We start from the raw sequence: 19,793 nt of genomic DNA on the forward strand, positions 1-19,793 counted from the left end.
CCCATTGTGTCGTCATACGCAGCATTTAAAGGTAATGTCCCCATTGTGTCGACATACGCAGCATTTAAAGGTGATTTCCCCATTGTGTCGACATACGCAGCATTTACTTTGAATGTGGTCTCCGCGAACTCCGAACATTACCTTTAAAAAGTGCGTCGCAGACTTTTACATTTGATTTAACCTTCATAAGAAACGTTGTGAGTGATCTCTAATGTTAAGAAACGTTGTGAGTGATCTCTAATGTTAAGAAACGAAAATGGTAATTAACCTCCATGTGTATCTCTTTAAGAAACGTTGTGAGTGATCTCTAATGTTAATGTAATTTACGTTGTGTATCTCTTTTAAGAAACGTTGTGAGTGATCTCTAATGTTAATGTATATTTACCTCCATGTGTATCTCTTTAAGAAACGTTGTGAGTGATCTCTAATGTTAAGAAACGTTGTGAGTGATCTCTAATGTTAAGAAACGTTGTGAGTGATCTCTAATGGTAATGTATATTTACCTCCATGTGTATCTCTTTAAGAAACATTGTGAGTGATCTCTACTGTTAAGAAATGTTGTGAGTGATCTCTAATGTTAAGAATTGTTGTGAGTGATCTCTAATGTTAAGAATTGTTGTGAGTGACCTCTAATGTTAAGAAACGTTGTGAGTGATCTCTAATGTTATTACCTGGTACTCCCTGTATATAGCCATGTTATTACCTCCCTGTATATAGCCATGTTATTACCTGGTACTTCATGTATCTAGCCATGTTATTACCTGGTACTCCCTGTATATAGCCATGTTATTACCTGGTACTCCCTGTATATAGCCATGTTATTACCTGGTACTCCCTGTATATAGCCATGTTATTACCTGGTACTCCCTGTATATAGCCATGTTATTACCTGGTACTCTCTGTATATAGCCATGTTATTACCTGGTACTCCCTGTATATAGCCATGTTATTACCTGGTACTTCCTGTATATAACCATGTTATTACCTGGTACTTCCTGTATATAGCCATGTTATTACCTGGTACTTCCTGTATATAGTAATGTTATTACCTGGTACTTCCTGTATATAGTAATGTTATTACCTGGTACTTCCTGTATATAGTAATGTTATTACCTGGTACTTCCTGTATATAGCCATGTTATTACCTGGTACTCCCTGTATATAGCCATGTTATTACCTGGTACTTCCGGTATATAGCCATGTTATTACCTGGTACTTCCTGTATATAGCCATGTTATTACCTGGTACTTCCTGTATATAGCCATGTTATTACCTGGTACTTCCTGTATATAGCCATGTTATTACCTGGTACTTCCTGTATATAGCCATGTTATTACCTGGTACTCCCTGTATATAGCCATGTTATTACCTCCCTGTATATAGACATGTTATTACCTGGTACTCCCTGTATAGAGCCATGTTATTACCTGGTACTCCCTGTATAGAGCCATGTTATTACCTGGTACTCCCTGTATATAGCCATGTTATTACCTGGTACTTCCTGTATATAGCCATGTTATTACCTGGTACTTCCTGTATATAGCCATGTTATTACCTGGTACTCCCTGTATATAATCATGTTATTACCTGGTACTCCCTGTATATAGCCATGTTATTACCTGGTACTTCCTGTATATAGTCATGTTATTACCTGGTACTTCCTGTATATAGCCATCTTATTACCTTCTTGTATATAGCCATGTTATTACCTGGTACTCCCTGTATATAGCCACGTTACCTGGTACTCCCTGTATATAGCCATGTTATTACCTGGTACTTCCTGTATATAGCCATGTTATTACCTCCCTGTATATAGCCATGTTATTACCTGGTACTTCCTGTATATAGTAATGTTATTACCTGGTATCTGTATATAGTATATAGTCTACACCTGTTGTTTATAGAGCATGTGTTAGTCTACACCTGTTGTTTACATGTGTTAGTCTACACCTGTTGTTTATAGAGCATGTGTTAGTCTACACCTGTTGTTTATAAAGCATGTGTTAGTCTACACCTGTTGTTTATAAAGCATGTGTTAGTCTACACCTGTTGTTTATAGAGCATGTGTTTGTCTACACCTGTTGTTTACATGTGTTAGTCTACACCTGTTGTTTATAAAGCATGTGTTAGTCTACACCTGTTGTTTATAAAGCATGTGTTAGTCTACACCTGTTGTTTATAGAGCATGTGTTAGTCTACACCTGTTGTTTATAGAGCATGTGTTAGTCTACACCTGTTGTTTATAAAGCATGTGTTAGTCTACACCTGTTGTTTATAAAGCATGTGTTAGTCTACACCTGTTGTTTATAAAGCATGTGTTAGTCTACACCTGTTGTTTATAAAGCATGTGTTAGTCTATACCTGTTGTTTACATGTGTTAGTCTACACCTGTTGTTTACATGTGTTAGTCTACACCTGTTGTTTATAAAGCATGTGTTAGTCTACACCTGTTGTTTACATGTGTTAGTCTACACCTGTTGTTTATAAAGCATGTGTTAGTCTACACCTGTTGTTTATAAAGCATGTGTTAGTCTACACCTGTTGTTTATAGAGCATGTGTTAGTCTACACCTGTTGGTTACATGTGTTAGTCTACACCTGTTGGTTACATGTGTTAGTCTACACCTGTTGTTTATAAAGCATGTGTTAGAGCATGTGTTAGTCTACACCTGTTGTTTATAAAGCATGTGTTAGTCTACACCTGTTGTTTATAAAGCATGTGTTAGTCTACACCTGTTGTTTATAAAGCATGTGTTAGTCTACACCTGTTGTTTATAGAGCATGTGTTTGTCTACACCTGTTGTTTACATGTGTTAGTCTACACCTGTTGTTTACATGTGTTAGTCTACACCTGTTGTTTACATGTGTTAGTCTACACCTGTTGTTTACATGTGTTAGTCTACACCTGTTGTTTACATGTGTTAGTCTACACCTGTTGTTTACATGTGTTAGTCTACACCTGTTGTTTATAAAGCATGTGTTAGTCTACACCTGTTGTTTATAAAGCATGTGTTAGTCTACACCTGTTGTTTATAGAGCATGTGTTAGTCTACACCTGTTGTTTACATGTGTTAGTCTACACCTGTTGTTTATAAAGCATGTGTTAGTCTACACCTGTTGTTTATAGAGCATGTGTTAGTCTACACCTGTTGTTTATAGAGCATGTGTTAGTCTACACCTGTTGTTTATAAAGCATGTGTTAGTCTACACCTGTTGTTTTCATGTGGAAAAATCCCATTCTATTTGCTTTTACTCACCAGTCCGTCTATGAGTCCCATGCCCAGTCCGTAGGGTCCCTTGTTCAGCTCCACTACAAACACCAGACAACACTCATCATCAGGTAGCAGGGCCTCGGGAGGCACAGGGAAGGGGAACTCACTTAAACTACCTGTAGAAAGGACACACACTACAGCTAGACACACACTACAGCTAGACACACACTACAGGTAGACAGATACACACTACATCTAGAGACACACGACAGGTAGACACACACACACTACATCTATATACACACTATAGCTATACACACACACTATAGCTATACACACACACTACAGCTATACACACACACTAGAGCTACACACACACACTACAGCTATACACACACTACAGCTATACACACACACTAGAGCTAGACACACACACTACAGCTATACACACACTATAGCTATACACACACACTAGAGCTAGACACACACCCTACATGTAGTACTGAACACTGGCCACCAGGGGGAGACATGTAGTACTGAACACTGGCCACCAGGGGGAGACATGTAGTACTGAACACTGGCCACCAGGGGGAGACATGTAGTACTGAACACTGGCCACCAGGGGGAGACATGCAGTACTGAACACTGGCCACCAGGGGGAGACATGCAGAGTTTCAGGGAACAACAGTAGTACTGAACACTGGCCACCAGGGGGAGACATGTAGTACTGAACACTGGCCACCAGGGGGAGACATGCAGAGTTTCAGGGAACAACAGCAGTACTGAACACTGGCCACCTGGGGGAGACATGCAGAGTTTATCTGGGAACAACAGCAGTACTGAACACTGGCCACCAGGGGGAGACATGTAGTACTGAACACTGGCCACCAGGGGGAGACATGTAGTACTGAACACTGGCCACCAGGGGGAGACATGTAGTACTGAACACTGGCCACCAGGGGGAGACATGTAGTACTGAACACTGGCCACCAGGGGGAGACATGTAGTACTGAACACTGGCCACCAGGGGGAGACATGTAGTACTGAACACTGGCCACCAGGGGGAGACATGTAGTACTGAACACTGGCCACCAGGGGGAGACATGTAGTACTGAACACTGGCCACCAGGGGGATACATGCAGTACTGAACACTGGCCACCAGGGGGAGACATGTAGTACTGAACACTGGTCACCAGGGGGAGACATGCAGAGTTTATCAGGGAACAACAGCAGTACTGAACACTGGCCACCAGGGGAGACATGCAGAGTTTATCAGGGAACAACAGCAGTACTGAACACTGGTCACCAGGGGAGACATGCAGTACACTGGGAACCAGGGGGAGACATGCAGTACTGAACACTGGCCACCAGGGGGAGACATGCAGTACTGAACACTGGTCACCAGGGGGAGACATGCAGAGTTTATCAGGGAACAACAGCAGTACTGAACACTGGCCACCAGGGGGAGACATGTAGTACTGAACACTGGTCACCAGGGGGAGACATGCAGTACTGAACACTGGTCACCAGGGGAGACATGCAGTACTGAACACTCAGGGAAGACAGCAGTACTGAACACTGGCCACCAGGGGGAGACATGTAGTACTGAACACTGGTCACCAGGGGGAGACATGCAGTACTGAACACTGGTCACCAGGGGGAGACATGCAGTACTGAACACTGGTCACCAGGGGGAGACATGTAGTACTGAACACTGGCCACCAGGGGGAGACATGTAGTACTGAACACTGGCCACCAGGGGGAGACATGTAGTACTGAACACTGGCCACCAGGGGGAGACATGCAGTACTGAACACTGGCCACCAGGGGGAGACATGCAGTACTGAACACTGGCCACCAGGGGGAGACATGTAGTACTGAACACTGGTCACCAGGGGGAGACATGTAGTACTGAACACTGGCCACCAGGGGGAGACATGTAGTACTGAACACTGGCCACCAGGGGGAGACATGCAGAGTTTCAGGGAACAACAGTAGTACTGAACACTGGCCACCAGGGGGAGACATGTAGTACTGAACACTGGCCACCTGGGGGAGACATGCAGAGTTTATCTGGGAACAACAGCAGTACTGAACACTGGCCACCAGGGGGAGACATGTAGTACTGAACACTGGCCACCAGGGGGAGACATGTAGTACTGAACACTGGCCACCAGGGGGAGACATGTAGTACTGAACACTGGCCACCAGGGGGAGACATGTAGTACTGAACACTGGCCACCAGGGGGAGACATGTAGTACTGAACACTGGCCACCAGGGGGAGACATGTAGTACTGAACACTGGCCACCAGGGGGAGACATGCAGTACTGAACACTGGCCACCAGGGGGAGACATGTAGTACTGAACACTGGCCACCAGGGGGAGACATGTAGTACTGAACACTGGCCACCAGGGGGAGACATGCAGTACTGAACACTGGCCACCAGGGGGAGACATGTAGTACTGAACACTGGTCACCAGGGGGAGACATGCAGAGTTTATCAGGGAACAACAGCAGTACTGAACACTGGCCACCAGGGGGAGACATGCAGAGTTTATCAGGGAACAACAGCAGTACTGAACACTGGTCACCAGGGGGAGACATGCAGTACTGAACACTGGCCACCAGGGGGAGACATGCAGTACTGAACACTGGCCACCAGGGGGAGACATGTAGTACTGAACACTGGCACCAGGGGAGACATGCAGAGTTTATCAGTACTGAACACTGGCCACCAGGGGAGACATGTAGTACTGAACACTGGTCACCAGGGGGAGACATGCAGTACTGAACACTGGTCACCAGGGGGAGACATGCAGAGTTTATCAGGGAACAACAGCAGTACTGAACACTGGCCACCAGGGGGAGACATGCAGTACTGAACACTGGCCACCAGGGGATACATGCAGTACTGAACACTGGCCACCAGGGGGAGACATGCAGTACTGAACACTGGCCACCAGGGGGATACATGCAGTACTGAACACTGGCCACCAGGGGGAGACATGCAGAGTTTATCAGGGAACAACAGCAGTACTGAACACTGGTCACCAGGGGGAGACATGCAGTACTGAACACTGGCCACCAGGGGGAGACATGCAGTACTGAACACTGGCCACCAGGGGGAGACATGCAGTACTGAACACTGGCCACCAGGGGGAGACATGTAGTACTGAACACTGGTCACCAGGGGGAGACATGCAGAGTTTATCAGGGAACAACAGCAGTATTGAACACTGGCCACCAGGGGGAGACATGTAGTACTGAACACTGGTCACCAGGGGGAGACATGCAGTACTGAACACTGGTCACCAGGGGGAGACATGCAGAGTTTATCAGGGAACAACAGCAGTATTGAACACTGGCCACCAGGGGGATACATGCAGTACTGAACACTGGCCACCAGGGGGAGACATGCAGAGTTTCAGGGAACAACAGCAGTACTGAACACTGGTCACCAGGGGGAGACATGCAGTACTGAACACTGGCCACCAGGGGGAGACATGCAGTACTGAACACTGGCCACCAGGGGGAGACATGCAGTACTGAACACTGGCCACCAGGGGGAGACATGCAGAGTTTATCAGGGAACAACAGCAGTCCTCTCAGTTACGTTGCCAGTCAGATCTCATGTTACGGTGTATTTCATATAGATTACGTCAAAAGGTATTATATTTCCTTATATGTTGCCTGTACAGGAGGTTATATCCTCAAGTCCAGTGCTCATGTTATTGTTTTATTTATAAATGTATGTTACATTCTGTAAAAAACTATATCGCTGTAAATATGTCAGTCAGGTCCATAATTATTGGCACCCTTGATAAAGATTAGTATAAAGAGAGGGGAAATATTATCGGCACCCCTGATTAGTATAATACAAAGAGAGGGGAAATATTATGTTCAGTCTTAGACCATTCCTCCATACAGAATCCTACCAGATGTTTGATGAGTTCTAGAACCCACTGGGAGGGATCTTAGACCGTTCCTCCATACAGAATCCTACTAGATGTTTGATGAGTTCTAGAACACACTGGGAGGGATCTTAGACCATTCCTCCATACAGAATCCTACCAGATGTTTAATGAGTTCTAGAACCCACTGGGAGGGATCTCAGACCGTTCCTCCATACAGAATCCTACCAGATGTTTTATGAGTTCTAGAACACACTGGAGGGATCTTAGACCATTTGTCAATACAGAATCCTACCAGATGTTTGATGAGTTCTAGAACCCACTGGGAGGGATCTTAGACCATTCCTCCATACAGAATCCTACCAGATGTTTGATGAGTTCTAGAACACACTGGGAGGGATCTTAGACCATTCCTCCATACAGAATCCTACCAGATGTTTAATGAGTTCTAGAACCCACTGGGAGGGATCTCAGACCGTTCCTCCATACAGAATCCTACCAGATGTTTTATGAGTTCTAGAACACACTGGAGGGATCTTAGACCATTTGTCCATACAGAATCCTACCAGATGTTTGATGAGTTCTAGAACCCACTGGGAGGGATCTCAGACCATTCCTCCATACAGAATCCTACCAGATGTTTTATGAGTTCTAGAACACACTGGAGGGATCTTAGACCATTTGTCCATACAGAATCCTACCAGATGTTTGATGAGTTCTAGAACACACTGGGAGGGATCTTAGACCATTCCTCCATACAGAATCCTACTAGATGTTTGATGAGTTCTAGAACACACTGGGAGGGATCTTAGACCATTCCTCCATACAGAATCCTACCAGATGTTTGATGAGTTCTAGAACCCACTGGGAGGGATCTCAGACCGTTCCTCCATACAGAATCCTACCAGATGTTTTATGAGTTCTAGAACACACTGGAGGGATCTTAGAACATTTGTCCATACAGAATCCTACCAGATGTTTGATGAGTTCTAGAACCCACTGGGAGGGATCTCAGACCATTCCTCCATACAGAATCCTACCAGATGTTTTATGAGTTCTAGAACACACTGGAGGGATCTTAGACCATTTGTCCATACAGAATCCTACCAGATGTTTGATGAGTTCTAGAACCCACTGGGAGGGATCTCAGACCATTCCTCCATACAGAATCCTACCAGATGTTTGATGAGTTCTAGAACACACTGGAGGGATCTCAGACCATTCCTCCATACAGAATCCTACCAGATGTTTGATGAGTTCTAGAACCCACTGGGAGGGATCTTAGACCATTCCTCCATACAGAATCCTACCAGATGTTTGATGAGTTCTAGAACCCACTGGGAGGGATCTCAGACCATTCCTCCATACAGAATCCTACCAGATGTTTTATGAGTTCTAGAACACACTGGGAGGGATCTTAGACCGTTCCTCCATACAGAATCCTACCAGATGTTTGATGATTTCTAGAACAACACTGGGATGAATCTTAGACCATTTGTCCATACAGAATCCACCCAGATCCCTGATATCTGTCGTTCTGCACTTATCGACTATCCTCTTCAATTCAAACCACGGGTTCTCAATGGGGTTCAAGTCAGGAGACTTTCCGGTCCTTCGTAGCTAAGTTGGTCATTCATGGTGCTTGTAACGCCCGGGGTAGTGGGTTCGATACCCAGGACCACCCATAAGTCAAATGTATGCACGCATAACTATGCCGCTTTGGATAAATGGCATATTAATACAGGGCAATAAATGCTAAATGTAAAATGTTCCCATGTTTCATGAGCTGAAATAAAAGATCCCATTAATGTTCCATACGCACAAAAAACAGCTTATTTCTGTCAAATTTTGTGCACAAATGTGTTTACATCCCTGTTAGTGAGCATCTCTCATTTGTCAAGAGAGTCCATCCACCTGACATGTGTGGCATATCAAGAAGCTGATTAAACAGCATGATCATTACACAGGTGCACCTTGTGCTGGGGACAATAAAAGGCCACTCTAAAATTTTGTCACACAATTCTACAGATGTCTCAAGTTTTGAGGGCAATTGGCCTGCTGACTGCAGGAATGTCCACCAGATCTGTTGTTCATTTCTCTACCATAAGCCGCCTCCAGCGTAGTTTTAGAGAATTTGGCACTAAGTCCAACCGGCCTCACAACCGCAGACCACGTGTAACCAGACTGGCCCAGGACCTCCACATCCACAGGCCACGTGTAACCAGGCCAGGAACTCCACATCCACAGACCAGGTGTAACCAGACTGGCCCAGGACCTCCACATCCACAGGCCATGTGTAACCAGGCCAGGACCTCCACATCCACAGACCAGGTGTAACCAGCCCAGGACCTCCACATCCACAGACCACGTGTAACCAGCCCAGGACCTCCACATCCACAGACCACGTGTAACCAGCCCAGGACCTCCACATCCACAGACCACGTGTAACCAGCCCAGGACCTCCACATCCACAGACCACGTGTAACCAGGCCAGCCCAGGACCTCCACATCCACAGACCACGTGTAACCAGGCCAGCCCAGGACCTCCACATCCACAGACCACGTGTAACCAGGCCAGCCCAGGACCTCCTCATCCACAGACCACGTGTAACCAGCCCAGGACCTCCACATCCACAGACCACGTGTAACCAGGCCAGGACCTCCACATCCACAGACCACGTGTAACCAGGCCAGGACCTCCACATCCACAGACCACGTGTAACCAGGCCCCAGGACCTCCACATCCACAGACCACGTGTAACCAGCCCAGGACCTCCACATCCACAGACCACGTGTAACCAGGAGGACCTCCACATCCACAGACCACGTGTAACCAGCCCAGGACCTCCACATCCACAGACCACGTGTAACCAGCCCAGGACCTCCACATCCACAGACCACGTGTAACCAGGCTGGCCCAGGACCTCCACATCCACAGACCACGTGTAACCAGCCCAGGACCTCCACATCCACAGACCACGTGTAACCAGGCCAGAACCTCCACATCCACAGACCACGTGTAACCAGGCTGTCCCAGGACCTCCACATCCACAGACCACGTGTAACCAGGCCAGGACCTCCACATCCACAGACCACGTGTAACCAGCCCAGGACCTCCACATCCACAGACCACGTGTAACCAGCCCAGGACCTCCACATCCACAGACCACGTGTAACCAGGCCAGAACCTCCACATCCACAGACCACGTGTAACCAGCCCAGGACCTCCTCATCCACAGACCACGTGTAACCAGGCCAGGACCTCCACATCCACAGACCACGTGTAACCAGCCCAGGACCTCCACATCCACAGACCACGTGTAACCAGCCCAGGACCTCCACATCCACAGACCACGTGTAACCAGCCCAGGACCTCCTCATCCACAGACCACGTGTAACGAGCCCAGGACCTCCACATCCACAGACCACGTGTAACCAGCCCAGGACCTCCACATCCACAGACCACGTGTAACCAGCCCAGGACCTCCTCATCCACAGACCACGTGTAACCAGGCTGGCCCAGGACCTCCACATCCACAGACCACGTGTAACCAGGCCAGGACCTCCACATCCACAGACCACGTGTAACCAGGCTGGCCCAGGACCTCCACATCCACAGACCACGTGTAACCAGGCTGGCCCAGGACCTCCACATCCACAGACCACGTGTAACCAGCCCAGGACCTCCACATCCGGCTTCTATACCTGCAGTATCGTCTTAAACCAGCCACCCAGACAGCTGATGAAACTGAGGAGTAGTTTTGTCTGTAATAAAAGCCCTTTTGTGGGGAAAAACTCTTTCTGATTGGCTGATCCTGGCTCCTCAGTGGGTGGGCCTATGCCCTCCCAGGCCCACCCAAGGCTGCACCCCTGGCCATATCATGTGAAATACATAGATTAGTGCCATAATGAATGTATTTAAATTGCCTGCTTCTATGAACTGTGACTCAGTAAAATCGTTGAAATTGTTGCATGTTGCATTTATATTTTTGTGCAGATATTAAAAATAAAAATAAAATATATATATATATACACTGAGATTTCAAAACATTAAGGACACCTGCTATTTCCATGACATAGACTGACCAGGTGAAAGCTATGAGGGGGAGTGTGGCTAATGTTCGGTCTACTCCGTTTATACATTAAACAAAAGTATTTAGTCACTTTATCAAGGGTGCCAATAAAGGGGCAGCAGGGTAGCCTAGTGGTTATGTCATGTTTTGTCATTAATTATCATGTCTTGTCCCCGTGCTTCCCCTTCTATTCGTTTCCCTCTGCTGGTCTTATTAGGTTCTTTCCCTCTTTCTATCCCTCTCTCTCCCCCTCCCTCTCTCACTCTCTCGCTCTCTCTTCTCTCTATCGTTCCGTTCCTGCTCCCAGCTGTTCCTATTCCCCTAATCAATCATTTAGTCTTCCCACACCTGTTCCCGATCCTTTTCCCTGATTAGAGTCCCTATTTCTCTCCTTGTTTTCCGTTCCTGCCCCGTCGGATCCTCATCTATAATTCACCGTGCTGTGTCTATGTTTTGCCCTGTCGTGTCGTGTTTCCCTCAGATGCTGCGTGGTGAGCAGGTGTCTGAGTCTGCTAGGTTCAAGTGCCTTCCCGAGGCAACCTGCAGTTCTCGATCAAGTCTCCTGTCTGTTCTCGTCTTTACGAGTAGTATTATGCTTTTTGTTTTGTAAAGTTTCTTTCTGGATTAAAGACTCTGTTTTCGCCAAGTCGCTTTTGGGTCCTCATTCACCTGCATAACAGGTTAAGGCGTTAGACTAGCAACCGGAAGGTTGCAAGTTCAAACCCCCCGAGCTGACAAAATCTGTCGTTCTGCCCCGGAACAGGCAGTTAACCCACTGTTCCTAGGCCGTCATTGAAAATAATACAAAAGTATTTAGTCACTTTATCAAGGGTGCCAATCATTCTGGACCTACCTATTTGTCTTGGATGATTCCATATTATACTTCTCTATTGCCATGTGTATATTACCCATATATAAACAGGAGTCTTTACCCTCTAGTCCGTTGTGTATATTACCCATATATAAACAGGAGTCTTTACCCTCTAGTCCGTTGTGTATTACCCATATATAAACAGGAGTCTTTACCCTCTAGTCCGTTGTGTATATAAATAAACAGGAGTCTTTACCCTCTAGTCCGTTGTGTATATTACCCATATATAAACAGGAGTCTTTACCCTCTAGTCCATTGTGTATATTACCCATATATAAACAGGAGTCTTTACCCTCTAGTCCGTTGTGTATATTACCCATATATAAACAGGAGTCTTTACCCTCTAGTCCGTTGTGTATATTACCCATATATAAACAGGAGTCTTTACCCTCTAGTCCGTTGTGTATATTACCCATATATAAACAGGAGTCTTTACCCTCTAGTCCGTTGTGTATATTACCCATATATAAACAGGAGTCTTTACCCTCTAGTCCGTTGTGTATATTACCCATATATAAACAGGAGTCTTTAGTCCGTTAATGTCCGTTGTGTATATTACCCATATATAAACAGGAGTCTTTACCCTCTAGTCCATTATACATTAAACAAAAGTATATTACCCATATATAAACAGGAGTCTTTACCCTCTAGTCCGTTGTGTATATTACCCATATATAAACAGGAGTCTTTACCCTCTAGTCCGTTGTGTATATTACCCATATATAAACAGGAGTCTTTACCCTCTAGTCCGTTGTGTATATTACCCATATATAAACAGGAGTCTTTACCCTCTAGTCCGTTGTGTATATTACCCATATATAAACAGGAGTCTTTACCCTCTAGTCCGTTGTGTATATTACCCATATATAAACAGGAGTCTTTACCCTCTAGTCCGTTGTGTATATTACCCATATATAAACAGGAGTCTTTAGTCCCCCATCTTTAGTCCGTTGTGTATATTACCCATATATAAACAGGAGTCTTTACCCTCTAGTCCGTTGTGTATATTACCCATATATAAACAGGAGTCTTTACCCTCTAGTCCGTTGTGTATATTACCCATATATAAACAGGAGTCTTTACCCTCTAGTCCGTTGTGTATATTACCTTTACCCTCTATATATAAATAAACAGGAGTCTTTACCCTCTAGTCCGTTGTGTATATTACCCATATATAAACAGGAGTCTTTACCCTCTAGTCCGTTGTGTATATTACCCATATATAAACAGGAGTCTTTACCCTCTAGTCCGTTGTGTATATTACCCATATATAAACAGGAGTCTTTACCCTCTAGTCCGTTGTGTATATTACCCATATATAAACAGGAGTCTTTACCCTCTAGTCCGTTGTGTATATTACCCATATATAAACAGGAGTCTTTACCCTCTAGTCCGTTGTGTATATTACCCATATATAAACAGGAGTCTTTACCCTCTAGTCCGTTGTGTATATTACCCATATATAAACCCTTTACCCTATCCGTAAACAGGAGTCTTTACCCTCTAGTCCGTTGTGTATATTACCCATATATAAACCCAGGAGTCTTTACCCTCTAGTCCGTTGTGTATATTACCCATATATAAACAGGAGTCTTTACCCTCTAGTCCGTTGTGTATTTACCCATATATAAACAGGAGTCTTTACCCTCTAGTCCGTTGTGTATATTACCCATATATAAACAGGAGTCTTTACCCTCTAGTCCGTTGTGTATATTACCCATATATAAACAGGAGTCTTTACCCTCTAGTCCGTTGTGTATATTACCCATATATAAACAGGAGTCTTTACCCTCTAGTCCGTTGTGTATATTACCCATATATAAACAGGAGTCTTTACCCTCTAGTCCGTTGTGTATATTACCCATATATAAACAGGAGTCTTTACCCTCTAGTCCGTTGTGTATATTACCCATATATAAACAGGAGTCTTTACCCTCTAGTCCGTTGTGTATATTACCCATATATAAACAGGAGTCTTTACCCTCTAGTCCGTTGTGTATATTACCCATATATAAACAGGAGTCTTTAGTCCGTTGTGTATATTACCCATATATAAACAGTCTTTACCCTCTAGTCCGTTGTGTATATTACCCATATATAAACAGGAGTCTTTACCCTCTAGTCCGTTGTGTATATTACCCATATATAAACAGGAGTCTTTACCCTCTAGTCCGTTGTGTATATTACCCATATATAAACAGGAGTCTTTACCCTCTAGTCCGTTGTGTATATTACCCATATATAAACAGGAGTCTTTACCCTCTAGTCCGTTGTGTATATTACCCATATATAAACAGGAGTCTTTACCCTCTAGTCCGTTGTGTATATTACCCATATATAAACAGGAGTCTTTACCCTCTAGTCCGTTGTGTATATTACCCATATATAAACAGGAGTCTTTACCCTCTAGTCCGTTGTGTATATTACCCATATATAAACAGGAGTCTTTACCCTCTAGTCCGTTGTGTATATTACCCATATATAAACAGGAGTCTTTACCCTCTAGTCCGTTGTGTATATTACCCATATATAAACAGGAGTCTTTACCCTCTAGTCCGTTGTGTATATTACCCATATATAAACAGGAGTCTTTACCCTCTAGTCCGTTGTGTATATTACCCATATATAAACAGGAGTCTTTACCCTCTAGTCCGTTGTGTATATTACCCATATATAAACAGGAGTCTTTACCCTCTAGTCCGTTGTGTATATTACCCATATATAAACAGGAGTCTTTACCCTCTAGTCCGTTGTGTATATTACCCATATATAAACAGGAGTCTTTACCCTCTAGTCCGTTGTGTATATTACCCATATATAAACAGGAGTCTTTACCCTCTAGTCCGTTGTGTATATTACCCATATATAAACAGGAGTCTTTACCCTCTAGTCCGTTGTGTATATTACCCATATATAAACAGGAGTCTTTACCCTCTAGTCCGTTGTGTATATTACCCATATATAAACAGGAGTCTTTACCCTCTAGTCCGTTGTGTATATTACCCATATATAAACAGGAGTCTTTACCCTCTAGTCCGTTGTGTATATTACCCATATATAAACAGGAGTCTTTACCCTCTAGTCCGTTGTGTATATTACCCATATATAAACAGGAGTCTTTACCCTCTAGTCCGTTGTGTATATTACCCATATATAAACAGGAGTCTTTACCCTCTAGTCCGTTGTGTATATTACCCATATATAAACAGGAGTCTTTACCCTCTAGTCCGTTGTGTATATTACCCATATATAAACAGGAGTCTTTACCCTCTAGTCCGTTGTGTATATTACCCATATAAACAGGAGTCTTTACCCTCTAGTCCGTTGTGTATATTACCCATATATAAACAGGAGTCTTTACCCTCTAGTCCGTTGTGTATATTACCCATATATAAACAGGAGTCTTTACCCTCTAGTCCGTTGTGTATATTACCCATATATAAACAGGAGTCTTTACCCTCTAGTCCGTTGTGTATATTACCCATATATAAACAGGAGTCTTTACCCTCTAGTCCGTTGTGTATATTACCCATATATAAACAGGAGTCTTTACCCTCTAGTCCGTTGTGTATATTACCCATATATAAACAGGAGTCTTTACCCTCTAGTCCGTTGTGTATATTACCCATATATAAACAGGAGTCTTTACCCTCTAGTCCGTTGTGTATATTACCCATATATAAACAGGAGTCTTTACCCTCTAGTCCGTTGTGTATATTACCCATATATAAACAGGAGTCTTTACCCTCTAGTCCGTTGTGTATATTACCCATATATAAACAGGAGTCTTTACCGTTGTGTATATTACCCATATATAAACAGGAGTCTCTAGTCCGTTGTGTATATTACCCATATATAAACAGGAGTCTTTACCCTCTAGTCCGTTGTGTATATTACCCATATATAAACAGGAGTCTTTACCCTCTAGTCCGTTGTGTATATTACCCATATATAAACAGGAGTCTTTACCCTCTAGTCCGTTGTGTATATTACCCATATATAAACAGGAGTCTTTACCCTCTAGTCCGTTGTGTATATTACCCATATATAAACAGGAGTCTTTACCCTCTAGTCCGTTGTGTATATTACCCATATATAAACAGGAGTCTTTACCCTCTAGTCCGTTGTGTATATTACCCATATATAAACAGGAGTCTTTACCCTCTAGTCCGTTGTGTATATTACCCATATATAAACAGGAGTCTTTACCCTCTAGTCCGTTGTGTATATTACCCATATATAAACAGGAGTCTTTACCCTCTAGTCCGTTGTGTATATTACCCATATATAAACAGGAGTCTTTACCCTCTAGTCCGTTGTGTATATTACCCATATATAAACAGGAGTCTTTACCCTCTAGTCCGTTGTGTATATTACCCATATATAAACAGGAGTCTTTACCCTCTAGTCCGTTGTGTATATTACCCATATATAAACAGGAGTCTTTACCCTCTAGTCCGTTGTGTATATTACCCATATATAAACAGGAGTCTTTACCCTCTAGTCCGTTGTGTATATTACCCATATATAAACAGGAGTCTTTACCCTCTAGTCCGTTGTGTATATTACCCATATATAAACAGGAGTCTTTACCCTCTAGTCCGTTGTGTATATTACCCATATATAAACAGGAGTCTTTACCCTCTAGTCCGTTGTGTATATTACCCATATATAAACAGGAGTCTTTACCCTCTAGTCCGTTGTGTATATTACCCATATATAAACAGGAGTCTTTACCCTCTAGTCCGTTGTGTATATTACCCATATATAAACAGTTTACCCTCTAGTGTTGTATATTACCCATATATAAACAGGAGTCTTTACCCTCTAGTCCGTTGTGTATATTACCCATATATAAACAGGAGTCTTTACCCTCTAGTCCGTTGTGTATATTACCCATATATAAACAGGAGTCTTTACCCTCTAGTCCGTTGTGTATATTACCCATATATAAACAGGAGTCTTTACCCTCTAGTCCGTTGTGTATATTACCCATATATAAACAGGAGTCTTTACCCTCTAGTCCGTTGTGTATATTACCCATATATAAACAGGAGTCTTTACCCTCTAGTCCGTTGTGTATATTACCCATATATAAACAGGAGTCTTTACCCTCTAGTCCGTTGTGTATATTACCCATATATAAACAGGAGTCTTTACCCTCTAGTCCGTTGTGTATATTACCCATATATAAACAGGAGTCTTTACCCTCTAGTCCGTTGTGTATATTACCCATATATAAACAGGAGTCTTTACCCTCTAGTCCGTTGTGTATATTACCCATATATAAACAGGAGTCTTTACCCTCTAGTCCGTTGTGTATATTACCCATATATAAACAGGAGTCTTTACCCTCTAGTCCGTTGTGTATATTACCCATATATAAACAGGAGTCTTTACCCTCTAGTCCGTTGTGTATATTACCCATATATAAACAGGAGTCTTTACCCTCTAGTCCGTTGTGTATATTACCCATATATAAACAGGAGTCTTTACCCTCTAGTCCGTTGTGTATATTACCCATATATAAACAGGAGTCTTTACCCTCTAGTCCGTTGTGTATATTACCCATATATAAACAGGAGTCTTTACCCTCTAGTCCGTTGTGTATATTACCCATATATAAACAGGAGTCTTTACCCTCTAGTCCGTTGTGTATATTACCCATATATAAACAGGAGTCTTTACCCTCTAGTCCGTTGTGTATATTACCCATATATAAACAGGAGTCTTTACCCTCTAGTCCGTTGTGTATATTACCCAATATAAACAGGAGTCTTTACCCTCTAGTCCGTTGTGTATATTACCCATATATAAACAGGAGTCTTTACCCTCTAGTCCGTTGTGTATATTACCCATATATAAACAGGAGTCTTTACCCTCTAGTCCGTTGTGTATATTACCCATATATAAACAGGAGTCTTTACCCTCTAGTCCGTTGTGTATATTACCCATATATAAACAGGAGTCTTTACCCTCTAGTCCGTTGTGTATATTACCCATATATAAACAGGAGTCTTTACCCTCTAGTCCGTTGTGTATATTACCCATATATAAACAGGAGTCTTTACCCTCTAGTCCGTTGTGTATATTACCCATATATAAACAGGAGTCTTTAGGAGTCCGTTTACCCATATATAAACAGGAGTCTTTACCCTCTAGTCCGTTGTGTATGTTACCCATATATAAACAGGAGTCTTTACCCTCTAGTCCGTTGCTTTTCTTCTTGTCCATTGAATGTGTCCTATTACTGCAGCCGTTGACCTGGGGGGCGTGTCCAACCAGGTCAGCCCCACCCCCCTCGGGGTTCCGGGGCGTGTTGGGCGAAGTCAGGAGGCACGAAGGGTCCTGGTTGGTCGGCCGGAAGTGGGGGGCGGTGCCATTTCTCCTCACACTGTTGTGACATTGGCCTGGGGTTCTGTCCCTCACCCACTCCTCCACCCCTCCTGACCGGGGACTGTTGTGGGACGGAGGGAACTCCCTCTGGAGGTTGTGAGGGGGGGGGGGGGATAAAACAACACACAGTTAGAATACTGTTAAAGGCAGGACTGTGTGTGTGTGTGTGTTGCCTGCAGTGGGCCTCTCTCAGTAACACCAGAGAATTATCCATCCAGCCTTCCTGATTCACTACTTACTGGTCCTAAAGCCTTAATCTGATTACCATGGCTGTCCTGTCTGGGACTTGGCTCCTCCTCCAGGGTGGCTGTCTGGGACTTGGCTCCTCCTCCAGGGTAGATGTCCTGTCTGGGACTTGGCTCCTCCTCCAGGGTAGATGTCTGGGACTTGGCTCCTCCTCCAGGGTAGATGTCTGGGACTTGGCTCCTCCTCCAGGGTAGATGTCTGGGACTTGGCTCCTCCTCCAGGGTAGATGTCTGGGACTTGGCTCCTCCTCCAGGGTGGATGTCATGTCTGGGACTTGGCTCCTCCTCCAGGGTAGATGTCTGGGACTTGGCTCCTCCTCCAGGGTAGATGTCTGGGAGTTGGCTCCTCCTCCAGGGTAGATGTCTGGGACTTGGCTCCTCCTCCAGGGTAGATGTCTGGGAGTTGGCTCCTCCTCCAGGGTAGATGTCCTGTCTGGGACTTGGCTCCTCCTCCAGGGTAGATGTCTGGGAGTTGGCTCCTCCTCCAGGGTAGATGTCTGGGACTTGGCTCCTCCTCCAGGGTAGATGTCCTGTCTGGGACTTGGCTCCTCCTCCAGGGTAGATGTCTGGGACTTGGCTCCTCCTCCAGGGTAGATGTCATGTCTGGGACTTGGCTCCTCCTCCAGGGTAGATGTCTGGGACTTGGCTCCTCCTCCAGGGTAGATGTCTGGGACTTGGCTCCTCCTCCAGGGTGGATGTCCTGTCTGGGACTTGGCTCCTCCTCCAGGGTAGATGTCTGGGACTTGGCTCCTCCTCCAGGATAGATGTCATGTCTGGGACTTGGCTCCTCCTCCAGGGTAGATGTCATGTCTGGGACTTGGCTCCTCCTCCAGGGTAGATGTCTGGGACTTGGCTCCTCCTCCAGGGTAGATGTCTGGGACTTGGCTCCTCCTCCAGGGTAGATGTCATGTCTGGGACTTGGCTCCTCCTCCAGGGTAGATGTCATGTCTGGGACTTGGCTCCTCCTCCAGGGTGGATGTCTGGGACTTGGCTCCTCCTCCAGGGTAGATGTCTGGGACTTGGCTCCTCCTCCAGGATAGATGTCATGTCTGGGACTTGGCTCCTCCTCCAGGGTAGATGTC

At 44.6% G+C, this 19,793-nt stretch overlaps 1 protein-coding gene across 1 annotated transcript in view; it reads right to left on the reverse strand.

Moving 5' to 3' along the window:
- LOC124021117 (ras-associating and dilute domain-containing protein-like) overlaps window positions 1–19,793 on the reverse strand; it is a 71,332-nt gene that overhangs the window by 5,950 nt on the left and 45,589 nt on the right. Inside the window, 3 exon segments of the mRNA XM_046336448.1 lie at window positions 3,257–3,439; window positions 6,128–6,201; window positions 18,274–18,553. Of these exon segments, the coding sequence (XP_046192404.1) occupies window positions 3,257–3,439; window positions 6,128–6,201; window positions 18,274–18,553 (537 nt within the window).

The sequence above is a fragment of the Oncorhynchus gorbuscha genome, unplaced genomic scaffold, assembly GCF_021184085.1.
Source record: "Oncorhynchus gorbuscha isolate QuinsamMale2020 ecotype Even-year unplaced genomic scaffold, OgorEven_v1.0 Un_scaffold_1055, whole genome shotgun sequence".
NCBI lineage: Eukaryota > Metazoa > Chordata > Actinopteri > Salmoniformes > Salmonidae > Oncorhynchus > Oncorhynchus gorbuscha.